Genomic DNA, 15,000 nt, shown 5'->3' on the forward strand with positions numbered 1-15,000 from the left:
TTATCCTAAGCGATACCAAAACATATACAGAACACACAATATCTGCCTTTGCCGCCACAGCAGAATAACAGCATATCTGTGTACTTGATTTTAGTCCAAAATAGGAAAACTGACAAGAAGTGTTAACATAATGGAATGATTTGCACGGAACTATACAACCGCGCATTAATCGATCGCCTGCGCAGGTTGACTGGTTGAGAGAATAGGATTCGATCAAACTTTCGCAAAAAAAACTCCTCTTTTCTTTGCATAACTGAAGAAAGGAGGAATAAAGAGGTTACACACCTCGTCTCAGTGATTATAAAAAATAATGGTCTCAGTTCGCGGTCATGAAAAAGCTCGCTAAAGCTCGCATTTTTCATGATCCGCAAACTTCGACCATTATTTTTAATAATCACTGAGACTCGGCATGTAACCTCTACATATGCAGTTACAAAATGTCATTAGATGTGATTCTTCAGAACTTTGACCATGCAATTTTAAAGAGAGCTTTGCACAGCATGGCACTCTCAGTCTGAGAAGTGAGTGTGTTGGTGGTGCTTTGTTATTCTGTAAACACAACCCCAACGGACGAAACTGGCACTTCCGTATTTTAACATGCTAACGTGTTTATTGTTAAAGATAGAATAAGTCATCCTGATATGTTTAATCACAAAATAGTTTGTAACTGGGTGAAAATAATTTTTTTGAGTGAAAAAACAAAGCAACTCCTGGTCTGAGCGCAATAATTGTTAGGTCACTTAGAACCAGTCTTGACTGCTCAAATTTTGTTTGTTTGTTTGTTTGCTTAACGCCCAGCCGACCACGAAGGGCCATATCAGGGCGGGATTGATCAAATGGTAAAATGGTACACTAACATGATAATAAAAAGATATAAGTGCGATCAGTTCATTAATCAACACTCACAACAACATTACACTCACATTAATGTTCAGATTAATGTTAATCCTGGCACTGCTAAAGCAAACAATAACCCTAACGATTACACTCCAAAAGAAATACCTCAAAGCAGAATCATCAAATAGTAAAAAAAAACAAAAAAAAACGAACTAGTTCAGCTTTAACCTTCAACTTTCACCGGATCACGCTTTGGACTACACAGTCCGGATGATGCGGGTCGTGAACGACCCATACTTTAAACGAACTATTCAACTAACAAAATAGTGATGAACACTTTACCGCCCATTCGCAGAGTATGGGTCGTACACGACCCACGCCATCCGAATATAGATACACATCGTAAATTCCTTCTTTAATTCAATATGGGTCGCCAACGACACACATCATCCGGACTGTCCAGTTCAAATTAGGTCATTGATTTTTTTGTTTATCAATAAAGATCAGCCTTCAGAAAGTGGCCGATAGGATCTAGGGTCATTCGTGTTTGAGAATTACACGACGTCTCAATAAAAAAACTTGTCGATAGGATCTAGGGTCAATCGTGTTTGAGTATCGCATGAAGTCTCAATCAAAAACTCATCGATACGAGCTAGGGTCAATCGTGTTTGAGTATCGCATGAAGTCTCAATCAAAAACTCATCGATATGAGCTAGGGTCAATCGTGTTTGAGTATCGCATGAAGTCTCAATCAAAAACTCATCGATACGAGCTAGGGTCATTCGTGTTTGAGAATTATATGAAGTCTCAATCAAAAACTCGTCGATACGAGCTAGGGTCAATCGTGTTTGAGGATTGCATGAAGTCTCAATCAAAAACTCATCGATACGAGCTAGGGTCATTCGTGTTTGAGAATTATATGAAGTCTCAATCAAAAACTCATCGATACGAGCTAGGGTCAATCGTGTTTGAATATTAAGCTTACATGAAGTCTCAATCAAAAAACTCCAACTAGTTTCAGAGATACAGACACGACCCATGAATACGGTGGAGGTTAAAGAGCAACATTTGTTCCAAGCACCGACAAGGGTCAAAATCCCACTCAAGCACTAACCTGTGCAGCTTCAGCAACGTCGATGTTGGTCTCCAGGGCAATGGCTAGCAGGTTGTTGAAGCCGTTGATGACAGAGTGAGGAGCAGAGGCAGCGTTGGGGTAGTTGATGGCAAGAGACAGGGAAGCTACGTTCCGCACGCCTTGTGTCAACACACACAGCCAGGAAGCAATGTTCGACGCATCCTGTGTTGACAAGCACAATTATGTCAGCAATGTTTTAGTAGCTCTCTCTCTCTCTCTCTCTCTCTCTCTCTCTCTCTCTCTCTCTCTCTCTCTCTCTCTCTCTTATTCAATTCCTCTCCCTCTTTCTCTTTCGTTCTCTCTTTCTCTCTGTCTCTCTGTCTCTCTGTCTCTCTGTCTCTCTCTCTCTCTCACTCTCTCACTCTCACACTCTCTCACACACACACACACACACACACACACACACACACACACACACACACACACACACAGAAGAATCAGCAAAATAATAACAGGTGTGTGTGTGTGTGTGTGTGTGTGTGTGTGTGTGTGTGTGTGTGTGTGTGTGTGTGTGTGTGTGTGTGTGTGTGTTTTGCTGGTTGAGAAAGGCAAGCTAAAATAAAAGCATATATACATCTGACAGGATATATTACCTGAAAAGGGCTGATCTTCACCTGACCAAGCTCCGACAGTTCCTTCTCAATACGGGACACAGTAGCGGTGTCCAAGATCACCGTAACGATGGAAACCGATTCCCAATTCACTCGGCGTTGACGACTGGTGTCCAGTATGTCCTTCACACGGTCCCTCAGAGCACAAGTGACGTCACACATTCCTTTATTGGTGGACCCTCTGTTGGTGCGATCAGCAACACGTCGGTGTGATGTCAGCCTGCCTCGATGATCCAACAAAGTGACCTTGACGGCTAAGACTGTGTCCTTCACCTTGGCCTTGGCATCAAGCGTCATCTTCATTAGACGACGCCTGCATTCCTTGACGGAGTTCTCTAACTTGTTGCAGGTCCTGTCGATCTCAGCAACAGCTTCCTGCACCACTTTCCCCGTGGCCTCCAGGTGGCGCTCCAACGCTGCCACAGCTTCTTCCAGCTGCTGCTCTTCCGTCAGCAGTGACTTCACCATCTGACTTAGCTCTTCACGTGACTTGTCTGCCGCTTCCACCAGTTCCGTCAGGTCTGGGCATGCGCGGTGCTTGGCGATGGCACACAGGTGGCAAATGGCGGTCCCGTGAGTGGGACAGAAGAGCTCGCAGGGCTTGCTGGTGTGCACGCTGCAGTGGTCAGGCTGACTGGCGGCTAGCTCTTCCGCTGTCATGCTGGACAGGTCTTCCACCTTGTGATGGTGATTGGCAGAGAATTTGATGTGCACCTGACTGCAAGCCTTACAAACCATATCGCTGCAGTTCAGGCAGAGAGAAACGGCGACTGACTGACACGCAACACACACGTGATCCATATTCAGTACACGTGTACTCTCCACCAGCGCTGCCATGGCGACGTCATCCGGTAAGGCGTCCACCACCTCCTCCCACCCCTTCGTCTTGCTTTTCTCTTTGGGGTCCGCGATGGCGCCCCTGCAGAGCGGACAGAGGGCCTCGGGGTTGGAGGCGAGCCAGGAGAGAAGACAGTGGCGACACAGGACGTGAGCACAGGGCAGCAGTTTGGGGTTCTTGAACAGCTCGTGACACACGGAGCATTCTGTGTCACTGTCGGCTGAGCTTGTGCCAGCTGCCGTTGCCATGGTTACAAGTGAAACCTGAGGGAATAACAAAGAGAAGTCAATGTTATTGCACAAAAAAAGGTACAACGAACCAAAACAATCTTTGAAGAAAAGACACAACTTTAGTAGCGGCAACGGAGTCAACAGCAGCAACAACAAATACTAGTTGTACAACTTGTACTGCTCATAACAAATACTACGACGGCGGTGATTGCTGCTACTTCAATGACGGATGCTGGTTCTACTGGTATAGCAGCGGCAGTAGAGGGAACAACAACAACCACAGCAACAACCACAACAACGACAACAACAGCGTCATCATCAATAACAACAAAAACAACAACAACAACTACTACAACTTTCTTTCTTTCTTTCTTTCTGTATTTGATGTTTCACGTCGTTTTCAACCACGAAGCGGTGGGTGTAGATGAACGTAGTGCAGATGAAGATGAGCTGGCTATTGCTGCAGGGTTGTTTGGTGCAACGGTGGGTGTAGATTAACGTAGTGCAGATAAAGATGAGGTGGCCGAACTGGAGGCGTTGATTTTCAGGCCTAAGATTGGTTAGTTGTGTGAAGTCTTTGCTCGCTTTGTTTTCTGCATCTGACAATTGGTTGATGATGGTCTGGAAAGATTGCTTTTGTTTTTGTCGAAGTCGGGGTACTGCTTCACAGGCCAAGTTGTGGTCACCGTCTTGAAGTGAGGTCGCAGTGAGTTGGTCGTTGGGACGCCATATCTGAAGAAAATGAAAAAAACAAAAACAGTATACCTTATACACAGGAGTATGCAACACTGAAAAATGAATTGTTTTGTCAGGAATGACGTTTGCATGATTACGTCTACATAACAATTTTCTCTTTGTACGTTTGCTCGTTGGTGTAAAAATCCCCCCCCCCCCCCCCCAAATAATAACACACACAGCGATGAAAGTGCGCATCTCTTCCCAGCCTTGCAGCGTTTTGAAAGTTGGAAGCATTAAAGGTAAAAGCCATCGTAAAGATACGAACTAAAAGTATAACGTCAAAAATAAATAATGATTCAAACGCATATTATAACATAAGTAAATGACAACAGAAAATATATACATGGTTCAAACACACCCATACACACACAATCGAGTGCACGCATCCATGCATATACACTCATGTACACACACACACACACACAGACAAACACACACACAATAAATGTACGTCCAATGGAACGTGTGCGCGTGTGTGTGGATGCTGTTTTCAGGTCATACTAATAGAACCCCTCCCCCCCCCCCCCACATGTATGGCCTATGCCATGGGTTAGAGAAGTAGAAAAAGCAAGATTCGTTCACCCCCCCCCCCCTCCATGTATGGCCTGGGAGAAAACACAATTATAACCCCCCCCCCCCCCCCAATTATTTTTGTTTTTGTTTTAAGCAAAATCATAAAACACGTCTACATAACACAATTTTCCCTATGCTGTTTTCAGGTAATAGAACCATGTATGGCCTAAGCAAGATTCTTTTAAACTTCTCCCCCCCCCCCCCCCCAATGTATGGCCTCTAGGTTAGAAACCCGAAAGAATGCAGACACATGCAATAGATTTCAGCAAGATTCTTTGAAATTCCCCCCCCCCCCCCTCATGTATGGCCTATGCCTGGGTTAAACAAATAGAAAAGAAAAACAACGAAAGAATGCAGCGATGAATTAGCAAAAATCCTGCAGTAAGCCGTGGCGTGGCAAGGCAAAATCAAATTTGCGGGGGAGAGAAACGTGGTGAATGGTGAAATAATGTTGCAAATTCTCTTTAGTATAAACCCTGTGGCAGAATCCAGTAAGGTTTTGGAACACTTTAAGAAAGTTTTACAGACTGATAAATGGGATTTACCTGTCGAGTGTAGAGTTAGTTGTATATCCAGATATCCAGAGGACAAACTCTTTGTTGTCACCTACAACAACAACAAAAAATGCTGTACATGTAAACGATGTTCCAAGACAAAAGTGTGTGTGAACTTAATCAAAATAACAAATTTCAGTTTGTTGAGCACCCATCTCTTCCTAGACTTGCAGCGTTTTTTAAAGTTCGAAGCATTAAAGGTAAAAGCCATCGTAAAGATACGAAATGCAAATCTAAAACGTCTAAAATATATAATGATTCAAACGCATATTGTAACTAAATGACAACAGAAAATATATACATGGTCCAAACACACACACACACAATCGAGTGCACGCATCCATGCATATAAACACACAAACACACACCCAATAAAGGTACGTCCAATGGCACGTGTGTGCTGTTTTCAGGTAATAGAACCCCCCCCCCCCCCCCTCATGTATGGCCTATGCCGTGGGTCATAGATTTTTACGAAATGAAAATCTAAAACGTCTAAAATATATAATGATTCAAACGCATATTATAACTAAATGACAATTAACCTATGCCTGGGTTAGAAAAGTAGAAAAATAACTATTTGCTCCATGCTGTTTTCAGGTTAAACAACACCCCCCCCCCCCCCTAATATTATAGCCTAAGCAAGATTCTTTCTGCATCTGCATGGGTAACGCCGGCATAATCCAAAACTTTGGCTCCCAGTACCGCCCCCCCTCCCCCATGTATGGAAAGATTCCTTGAAATCCCCCCCTCATGTATGGCCTATGCCTGGGTTAGAAAACAACGAAAGAATGCAGCGTTTCTTTCTGCATCTGCATGGGTAACGCCGGCAGAATCATAAATTACAGACTGATAAATGGGATTTACCTGTCGAGTGTAGAGTTAGTTGTGTATCCAGATATCCAGAGGACAAACTCTTTGTTGTCACCTACAACAACAACACAAAATGCTGTACATGCAAACGATGTTCCAAGACAAAAGTGTGTGTGAACTCAATCAAAATAACACATTTCAGTTTGTTGAGCACCCCATCTCTTCCCAGTCTTGCAGCGTTTTGAAAGTTGGAAGCATTAAAGGTAAAAACCATCGTAAAGACACGAAATGCAAATCTAAAACGTCTAAAATATATAATGATTCAAACGCATATTGTAACTAAATGACAACAGAAAATATATACATGGTCCAAACACACACACACACAATCGAGTGCACGCATCCATGCATATAGTCATGTACACACACACACACACACACACACACACACACACACACAAACACACATCCAATAAAGGTACGTCCAATGGCACGTGTGTGCTGTTTTCATGTAATAGACCCCCCCCCCCCCCCCCCTCATGTATGGCCTATACCATGGGTCATAGATTTTTACGAAATGGAAATCTAAAACGTCTAAAATATATAATGATTCAAACGCATATTATAACTAAATGACAACCTATGCCTGGGTTAGTAAAATAACTGTTTGCTCCATGCTGTGTTCAGGTAATACAACACCCCCCCCCCCCCCCCTAATATTATGGCCTAAGCAAGATTCTTTCTGCATCTGCATGGGTAACGCCGGCAGAATCCAAAACTTTGGCTCCCAGTACCCCCCCCCCTCCCCCATGTATGGCAAGATTCCTTGAAATCCCCCCTCATGTATGGCCTATGCCTGGGTTAGAAAACAACGAAAGAATGCAGCGTTTCTTTCTGGATCTGCACATGGGTAACGCCGGTGTGACGTTTTCATCTTTCGCCGTGTTGATATTTCGCTTCTCGGGCTCGTTGATCTTATATAAACTCTACATTGAACAAAAAAACACCCTTCGATAGTACTGATGAGCGACCTTGTGTACCTTACATTCATGGGGCCAAATGTGTCCAACCAATTTGTTTTATTTAACTCAAAACATTTGATTCATCCTAAAATGTTTTCCTTCTTACTCAAGGGACGTAACCACTCAGTACACGTTTTCGAAGAATTCGATTTTGGGGGTGAAATCTATTAAATGTTACCACCAATTTTCTTCACATGCAAGAAACTGACATGCTTTTCGTCCATAAATAATTTCACTTCTTAATTTTACCAGGAAACAACATTTCAGTCTTGAGTATATATCGAGGGGGAAATATGTACACAGGCGAAAGATGAAATCGTGACACCGGCAGAATCCCAAACTTTGGCTCCCCCCCCTCCCTTATGTATGGCAAGATTCCTTGAAATCCCCCCTCCTGTATGGCCCATGCCAGTGTTAGAAAACAACCAAAGAATGCAGCGTTGAAAGAGCGAAAATCCTACAGTTCAGCCGTGGCGTGTCAAAATGGCGGGGGAGACTGACAAACGTGGCGAATAATGTTGCAAATTCTCTATCTCTATAGTATAAACCCTGTGGCAGAATCCAGCAAGGTTTTGGAACACTTTAAGAAGGAGACTGACTTACCTGTCGAGCTTGTCGATGCCTGAACAAACACTTGCCGACTTGGAGAGGAGACTGAGTGCTCCGTCTCGCTTTCAACTGCAGCAGCTGCGGACGGAAGTGACGTTCCGATAAGCTTATTCGGTCTGAGCCAATGGGAGACCTGGTTCGTTTAACAGCCAATGGGGAGGCCTTCCGGTTGCGTCGTCTGTTAGAAAATGTCGCACCAGAATGCCAGAAAAAGCCATTTGGCTTCTGAATCGGCTAATCTAACCGGGCACATCGTGTGCGCCGCAAAATGTTTCTAGATACCCCAGAGATCGGGGCCCAAATCGGCCGGGTTTGGGAGGAGATAGCGATGCAAGGCCCCAAAACGGTCGCGTATTATAATATAGATATAACGGCACTGAAAACCCTCCAAAAAGAAACGCAGTTGCAAGCACACACGATAGGACATTGCTTAAAAAAACCTGCGTGGGCCGCGTGAAACGCTCGATTAAACAACTAGCACAGTCAGGCGAGACACGGCGTTGAATATTGTATGTGACTGACACACATGCAGCCACACACAGCTACAGCCGACAGGCACACACAATTCGAATCATTTGAATACCTAGAATATAACCCTTGCTGACATCCGGAATACACCCTTGTATACAGTCAGTCAATTATCACTCTGCTTTTCGTATATTCTAAAACAAACTGCAGGTCACTAAACGGAAACATGCGATAAATTATTTGTCTATAATACACACTACTCCAAGAAAATAAGCAGTCATATTAACACAGCAGAGCCCAGCTGAAGAGGATCTCGCAAACCAGAGTATGATGAAGAAGGCCCTATGTTGCCTAGGGAATCATTGCAGCCCCATGTTTCTCATGGGATCTATGCTGTCCTATGTAATCCATGGAATCCCGAGGCTAAAGTCGTGTTCAATCAAGTTAACACAATATTCTATTTAGCACCATTTATCATGAAGTAAGATTATGTCACATGACAAAGAAGAGGGGCCGACCATGACCCACACCATGACACAGGCCATGACACTTACCGTAACACAGACTATGCCACACACCATGACACACACCATGACATACACCATGGTACGCACCATGCCACACACCATGGTACACACCATGACACACACCATGACACACATACACAATAACACACATCATGACACACACAATTACACACGCCATGACGCACATCAAGACAAGCAACATGACACACACACACACACACACACACACACACACACACACACACACACACACACACACACACAATGACACACGCCATGACGCACACCATCGCACACACCACGACACCCATCATGACACATGCCATGACACGCAGCATGATACACACCATGACACGAACCGCGACACGCATCATGACACTCAACATGACACACACTCACACACACACACACACACACACACACGCGCGCACGCACGCACACACACACACACAAACACACACACACACATACACATACACACACATACACACACACACACACACACACACACACACACCATGGCATTAACCATGACACATATCATGACACGCACCATGACCCGCAATATGACACACATCATGATACACACAATAACGCACAACATGACATACACCATGACACACAATGACATTGCATTACACCATAAGACAGGCCATGACACACACCATGACACACACCATAACACAGACCATGCCACACACCATGCAACACACCATGCCACACACCATGACACACACCATGACACACACCATGACACACACCATGACACACACCATAACAAACCATGACACACACCATACCACAGTAAGCACAGAAACAAGTCACACACAGCAAACCCAGCCAGCGCCCTCAGCGTCTCACAGCCATGATCAAATGGAACAAACAGAAAACACATTTCCCGGAAACTGAAAGTAGAAGCTTTGTTTGTAACGTTGGAATTTACATCTTGCTCACTTCACAAGTCCAAGCAACACGTTAGGCCTGTCCAAGAAGATGGTGTTAGCAGAACACATGCTTACCTGCCGTAATGAATCAAAAACAAATTCCGCGGTCCGATATGTCTGCTGAAATGCACTCACGCAGTGACAAGACTGGGTCGCAGTGTGACCTCGTATTGCTATGACGCCAGCTCAGCGCACTGCGGGTGTGTCAAACAGGTCACGTGACTTACTGTCATCAAACAGGCGCTTGCTTTCTAATTTAACATACTGAGGGTTTTCAAAAGAGCACAACATTACCCGATATAATGAACCGCGTACAACCACCACGGTTTGATGTCTTTTGAAAATAGCGTTTAGAGTCAAGACTCGATAGCACTCTGTCGTTGCAAGGTTAGAAAGGGGACTGTATTAGCGTGTAATAGGTTGCATCAATTTCTTCTGTCAACAATGGTATGTTTCAGTAGGTGCTTACTTTCAAGACTACTACCCGAGGTAACAGAGAACGCATACTTATGTGCTTCATTATATTGTTGCAAAACACGCCATATCCGTCTTAAATGTGACCCTCCACCACGGAATGAGTCGCATGTCACCTTTGCATGATTTTCATATTTTAACATTTTCCTAAAGAGTTTTTAATGCTCTATCTAGTGGTGAAAACCGTTTTAGAAAAGAGCGAAAACCTTTTGAGTTATAAGCCTGTGACTAAGGTCACCAGACACCCCCCGGACTTATATTAAGCCTAGCGCAGAACCGCGCGAGGTGACATGCGACTCATTCCGTGGTGGAGGGTCACAAATACGGTCATGCCGGTGACATCCAAGTGTTAGGTGTGCATAACTGACATTTGTATCTGCTGTATGCACTGTGGTGGTGTAATTGCCGAGTATGATTACGTTTTATATGTTATGCGAGTCTTGTAGATAGAGGCTTTTTTGTGACACGAATGGAAAAGAGAACACATGCAGTTTCACCCTTCAATTAGTATCCTGATGTTCATTGTTTTAGGAATTATATCAAGTATCGGGACTCAGAATTGTGCCAGAGTGTTTCCTTATCAATGCTTTGTTAATAGTACATAAGTTAATGATTGATGCGGGAACTATAGCTCAGTTAGTAGCGGCGCTGGCTTCAAAACCACTTGTCGTTATCGGCGCGGGTTCGATCCCCACGATCGGCAAGGAATTCATTTCCCAAAATCAACTTTGTGCAGACTCTCCTCGGTGTTCGAACACCCCCGTGTGCACGCATGCACACGATACAGAACCCAAGTTCACAGCGAAAGTCTCAGGGCTTGGAAACATGAATACACGCATGCAGGAACAATATAACACACTGGGTAGGGTCGTATATTGTATGCTTTCCCTGGTATAACAAAGCAGCCCGAATTTCCATGAGAGTAACCTCACAAGACTATATGAAATCTTATCCTTATTTTGTTTTACACACCCACACACACACACACACAATCACACACACATACACACACACACACAAACACACATACACACACACACACACACACACACACACACACACACACACACACACACACACACACACACACACACACACACACACACACACACACACACGAAAGCAGTTGTATTTACAAAAGTTAAAAGCAGTTTATTGACAGAACAGAACGACTCGCATATAGTCATGACACAATTTGTTTCGACAAAGCCACATTGTAAAAAAAAAGTGATGCAGTCCACAGCAGGTCTACTTGACTTCAACCCAAGTTTCATACGTGAATAACATGTACGTTCAATGTGTATGTGTGTGTCTTACATGTATGCACGTTTTTACTGAGTATTCAAAAAGACGAAATCGATGAAATAGATGCAAATTCAGACGAGGGTGGTGGTAAATGCAATACAGTGTCACTGATGGCCTGAATTGTTTCGATCTGCATTTAGTGTACGGTTGGACTTTCCCTAAAATCTGCTATCACACCTGGATTGTGTGGCCATCGAGCGCCGGACATGGCTTTTCAATGCGTTTTGATAGCAGACGTCTTGTTCTAATTGTCGACAAAACAGCTCGTATTCGGCTTCGGCACGGGAGTCTGAGGGTCGCAGGAATCATAACATAGCAAAAAAAGACATTGTTTTCGTGCAATGCTTAAACAAAAAAGAGAATCTTAAACAAACGAGGCAAAATATTCTAAAGTTAAATGCTTCACGTCAGAGCGTGTAGATGAGAGGCGGTCAACTATGTGAGAAGGTTGTACACCGTGTTGCCTTGACTGAGCTGAGTCAAACACTTCATGAAGTCTTGTTCGCCACAACAGTTCTACACGTCTTTGACATTTCTTTCAATAATGTCTCTGCTGTCGAGATCGTGGAAGGCAATGCAGTGTCGGACCATGTCGCTGATTATCTGGCGTGTATCAACAGAACCAGAGAAGAAGAGTGTCAGTCGGAGCCTTTTTTTTCACAGCACACATATTAACGAGGAATTCAGTTTTGTTATAGAGACGCAAAGCGAGCAAACTAACTACTAAGATAAAACAAAACAAGAGGCGAAGCCTTCAAGGCTCACGTAAGAAATCGACAAACAGTAACAAACTCAATCACTCCGTCACACATACACACACACACACACAGTAAGCATAGGTGACACTGTGCAAGAAAGCGAGACACTAGATCTAGATCTGTCTGTCTGCATGTAGCCTACTTACAGGGACACGACTGCCAATGGCCGATTTCGAAGAAAAAACTAGTTGGCTCACGTAAGTGTAGCCTATGCGATCGTAACTTTGTTTGTCTGTGCGTGCGTGCGTGTGTGTGTGCGTGTGTATGTCTGTGGTAGAAACGTTAACATTTGGAGACCTCACATTATGGCGTAAGAGGGTTAGACGTCACGCGAAGGAATTACTGAAAGTCTCGGTCATTGTTATTTTGAGAAAAAACTAGTCTCGGCCCGCTCAACAAAACAGCTGTGCACAGTCGAAACACAATGTGAGCGAAAATAAGGTGCAATGGTTCTGACCATGCATACATAATGGTCAACCAAATATAACCATTGGTGTGTCAGCAAACCTGTTCTTATCTTTAACACAGTATCATCACCGGTCTATTCAGCAAAGCTTTCAACTATATTAAACACAATACCATCACAAGTTGTCATCAAACCTTTAACTTCTGTTTAACACATCATCCCAGGTGTGCTTAGCAAAGCTTTGACTTCTCGGAGACGATACATTTCCACACAAAAATACGGTAACCATCAGAGGAGTTGCTCAAGGTTGTTCATGGAATAACGTACAGTGTCAGTGTCCCTGTCAAAGAAATATATCTCTTGTCGGTAGGTCTCTCAAGGTTGTTCATCACGGGGGATAACCGGTCAAAGGCCGAACAGAAGCCGAAGGCCGCTCATGACACGTGTGAAGGCAAGTTTTGTCTGTTTTCTAGGTATTGTTTGATTTATGTCGGGATTTAAGGTAAGCTACTGATTCAGCGATGACAAAATTTGTTTCTCGATGCATAAAAAGTCAGGGAGCGATTGATATTTGCCCGTAAATAGCCTTCAAAGCTGAAAATGTCCGCGATCGAGCACCGGAAATGGCTGTTCGATGGGTTTTGCAAGTAGAAATGTGCTTTATTTCACCAAATCAGCTCGTATTTGGTGTGGGTACGGGATTCTAGAGGACGAAGGAGTCATAAGAGGTGCAAAGAAGTGCTATTTGGGAGTAGAATAAATCTTCCGAGACAGTAGACAAGAGAAGGTCATATTTGAGAGATGCGCGTAGGCCGATTGTCTTTCCGACAAGCGAATGATACAGCAGATTAATCATTCGTTTTGACCAGAAACCTAGTCTCTAGTTTTTATGAATGAGTTTTTTAATTAAAACAATCACGAGAACTCTCTCGCTTAGCCTAATGGCTGTTCGATGGGTTTCGCAAGTAGAAATGTGCTTTATTTCACCAAATCAGCTCGTATTTGACATCGGTTTGGTATATATATATATATTTTCTAATCCTACCGCGAACTGGATAGCAGACGCGGCACGACTGTTGCACCACACTTTGAAGGGGATATAGCTCAGTTGGCAGCGCGCTGGATTTGTATTCAGTTGGCCGCTGTCAGCGTGAGTTCGATCCCAGGTTCGGCGGAAATTTATTTCAGAGTCAAATTTGTGTGCAGACTCTCTTCGGTGTCCGAACTCCCCCCCCGTGTACACTACATTGGGTGTGCACGTTAAAGATCCCACGATTGACAAAAGGGTCTTTCCTGGCAAAAATTGCTTAGGCACAGTTAATAATTGTCTACCTATACCCGTGTGACTTGGAATAATAGGCCGTGAAAGGTAAATATGCGCCGAAATGGCTGCAATTACTGGCCGTATAAAATTTCATCTCACACGGCATCACTGCAGAGCGCCTAGAACTGTACCCACGGAATATGCGCGATATAAGCCTCATTGATTGATTGATTGAAGTAATCCCACACTTTGAAGTAAATTACTTCAAAGTGTGGAGATGTGCCCCACACTTTGAAGTAAACCCATTTTTTACTTCAAAGTGTGGGGGGATCTTCCCACACTTTGAAGTAAACTCAGTTTTTACTTCAAAGTGTGGGGGGATCTTCCCACACTTTGAAGTAAACTCAGTTTTTACTTCAAAGTGTGGGGGGATCTTCCCACACTTTGAAGTAACTTACTTCAAAGCGTGGGACTTTTGCATCGCCTGTTTGAGCCTGATGATTTTGTCAAAAAAAATGGCAAAGTCTTTTGGATGAGTGAACAGAAAAAGTGAGCGAGCCAAGAAACATAGGGATGTTTGTTATCAGGCATTAAGCAATGTCCCATTGTTGAGTGTGACGAAAACTCGTGGTGACGATTTTAAAACATGTTGGGTCACGCATGGTCCAACCTTACATGGTCCAATCTTACATGGTCCAATCTTACATGGTCCAACCTTACATGGTCCAACCTTGCATGGTCCAACCTTGCATGGTCCAACCTTGCATGGTCCAATATAACATGGTCCAACCTTACATGGTCCAACCTTACATGGTCCAATCTTACATGGTCCAATATTACATGGTCCAATCTTACATGGTCCAACCTTACATGGTCCAACCTTACATGGTCCAACCT

General features: G+C 43.9%; 1 protein-coding gene and 1 long non-coding RNA gene across 3 annotated transcripts in view; both read right to left on the reverse strand.

Annotated features, from left to right (window-relative positions):
• LOC138976309 (E3 ubiquitin-protein ligase TRIM45-like) overlaps positions 1–10,125 on the reverse strand; it is an 11,505-nt gene extending 1,380 nt beyond the window's left edge. Inside the window, exons 1-3 of one of the 2 annotated variants that reach the window (XM_070349161.1) lie at positions 9,972–10,125; positions 2,566–3,684; positions 1,952–2,134 (exon numbers count right to left, since the gene is read on the reverse strand). In XM_070349161.1, the coding sequence (XP_070205262.1) occupies positions 1,952–2,134; positions 2,566–3,669 (1,287 nt within the window). In that variant the 5' untranslated portion in view covers positions 3,670–3,684; positions 9,972–10,125. Of the gene's footprint in view, positions 1–1,951; positions 2,135–2,565; positions 3,685–9,781; positions 9,863–9,971 lie in introns of those variants that run through there. The other variant, XM_070349160.1, reaches the window with a different exon arrangement.
• On the reverse strand, positions 3,691–8,337 carry LOC138976310 (uncharacterized). Its single transcript, XR_011458943.1, has 4 exons — positions 7,952–8,337; positions 6,381–6,441; positions 5,508–5,568; positions 3,691–4,383 (listed from the first exon to the last, which is right to left on the reverse strand). It is a non-coding gene; the product is annotated as an uncharacterized lncRNA (long non-coding RNA).
• Positions 10,126–15,000: the final 4,875 nt, after the last annotated feature.

This window comes from Littorina saxatilis, linkage group LG9 (assembly GCF_037325665.1).
Source record: "Littorina saxatilis isolate snail1 linkage group LG9, US_GU_Lsax_2.0, whole genome shotgun sequence".
Classification (NCBI taxonomy): Eukaryota; Metazoa; Mollusca; class Gastropoda; order Littorinimorpha; family Littorinidae; genus Littorina; species Littorina saxatilis.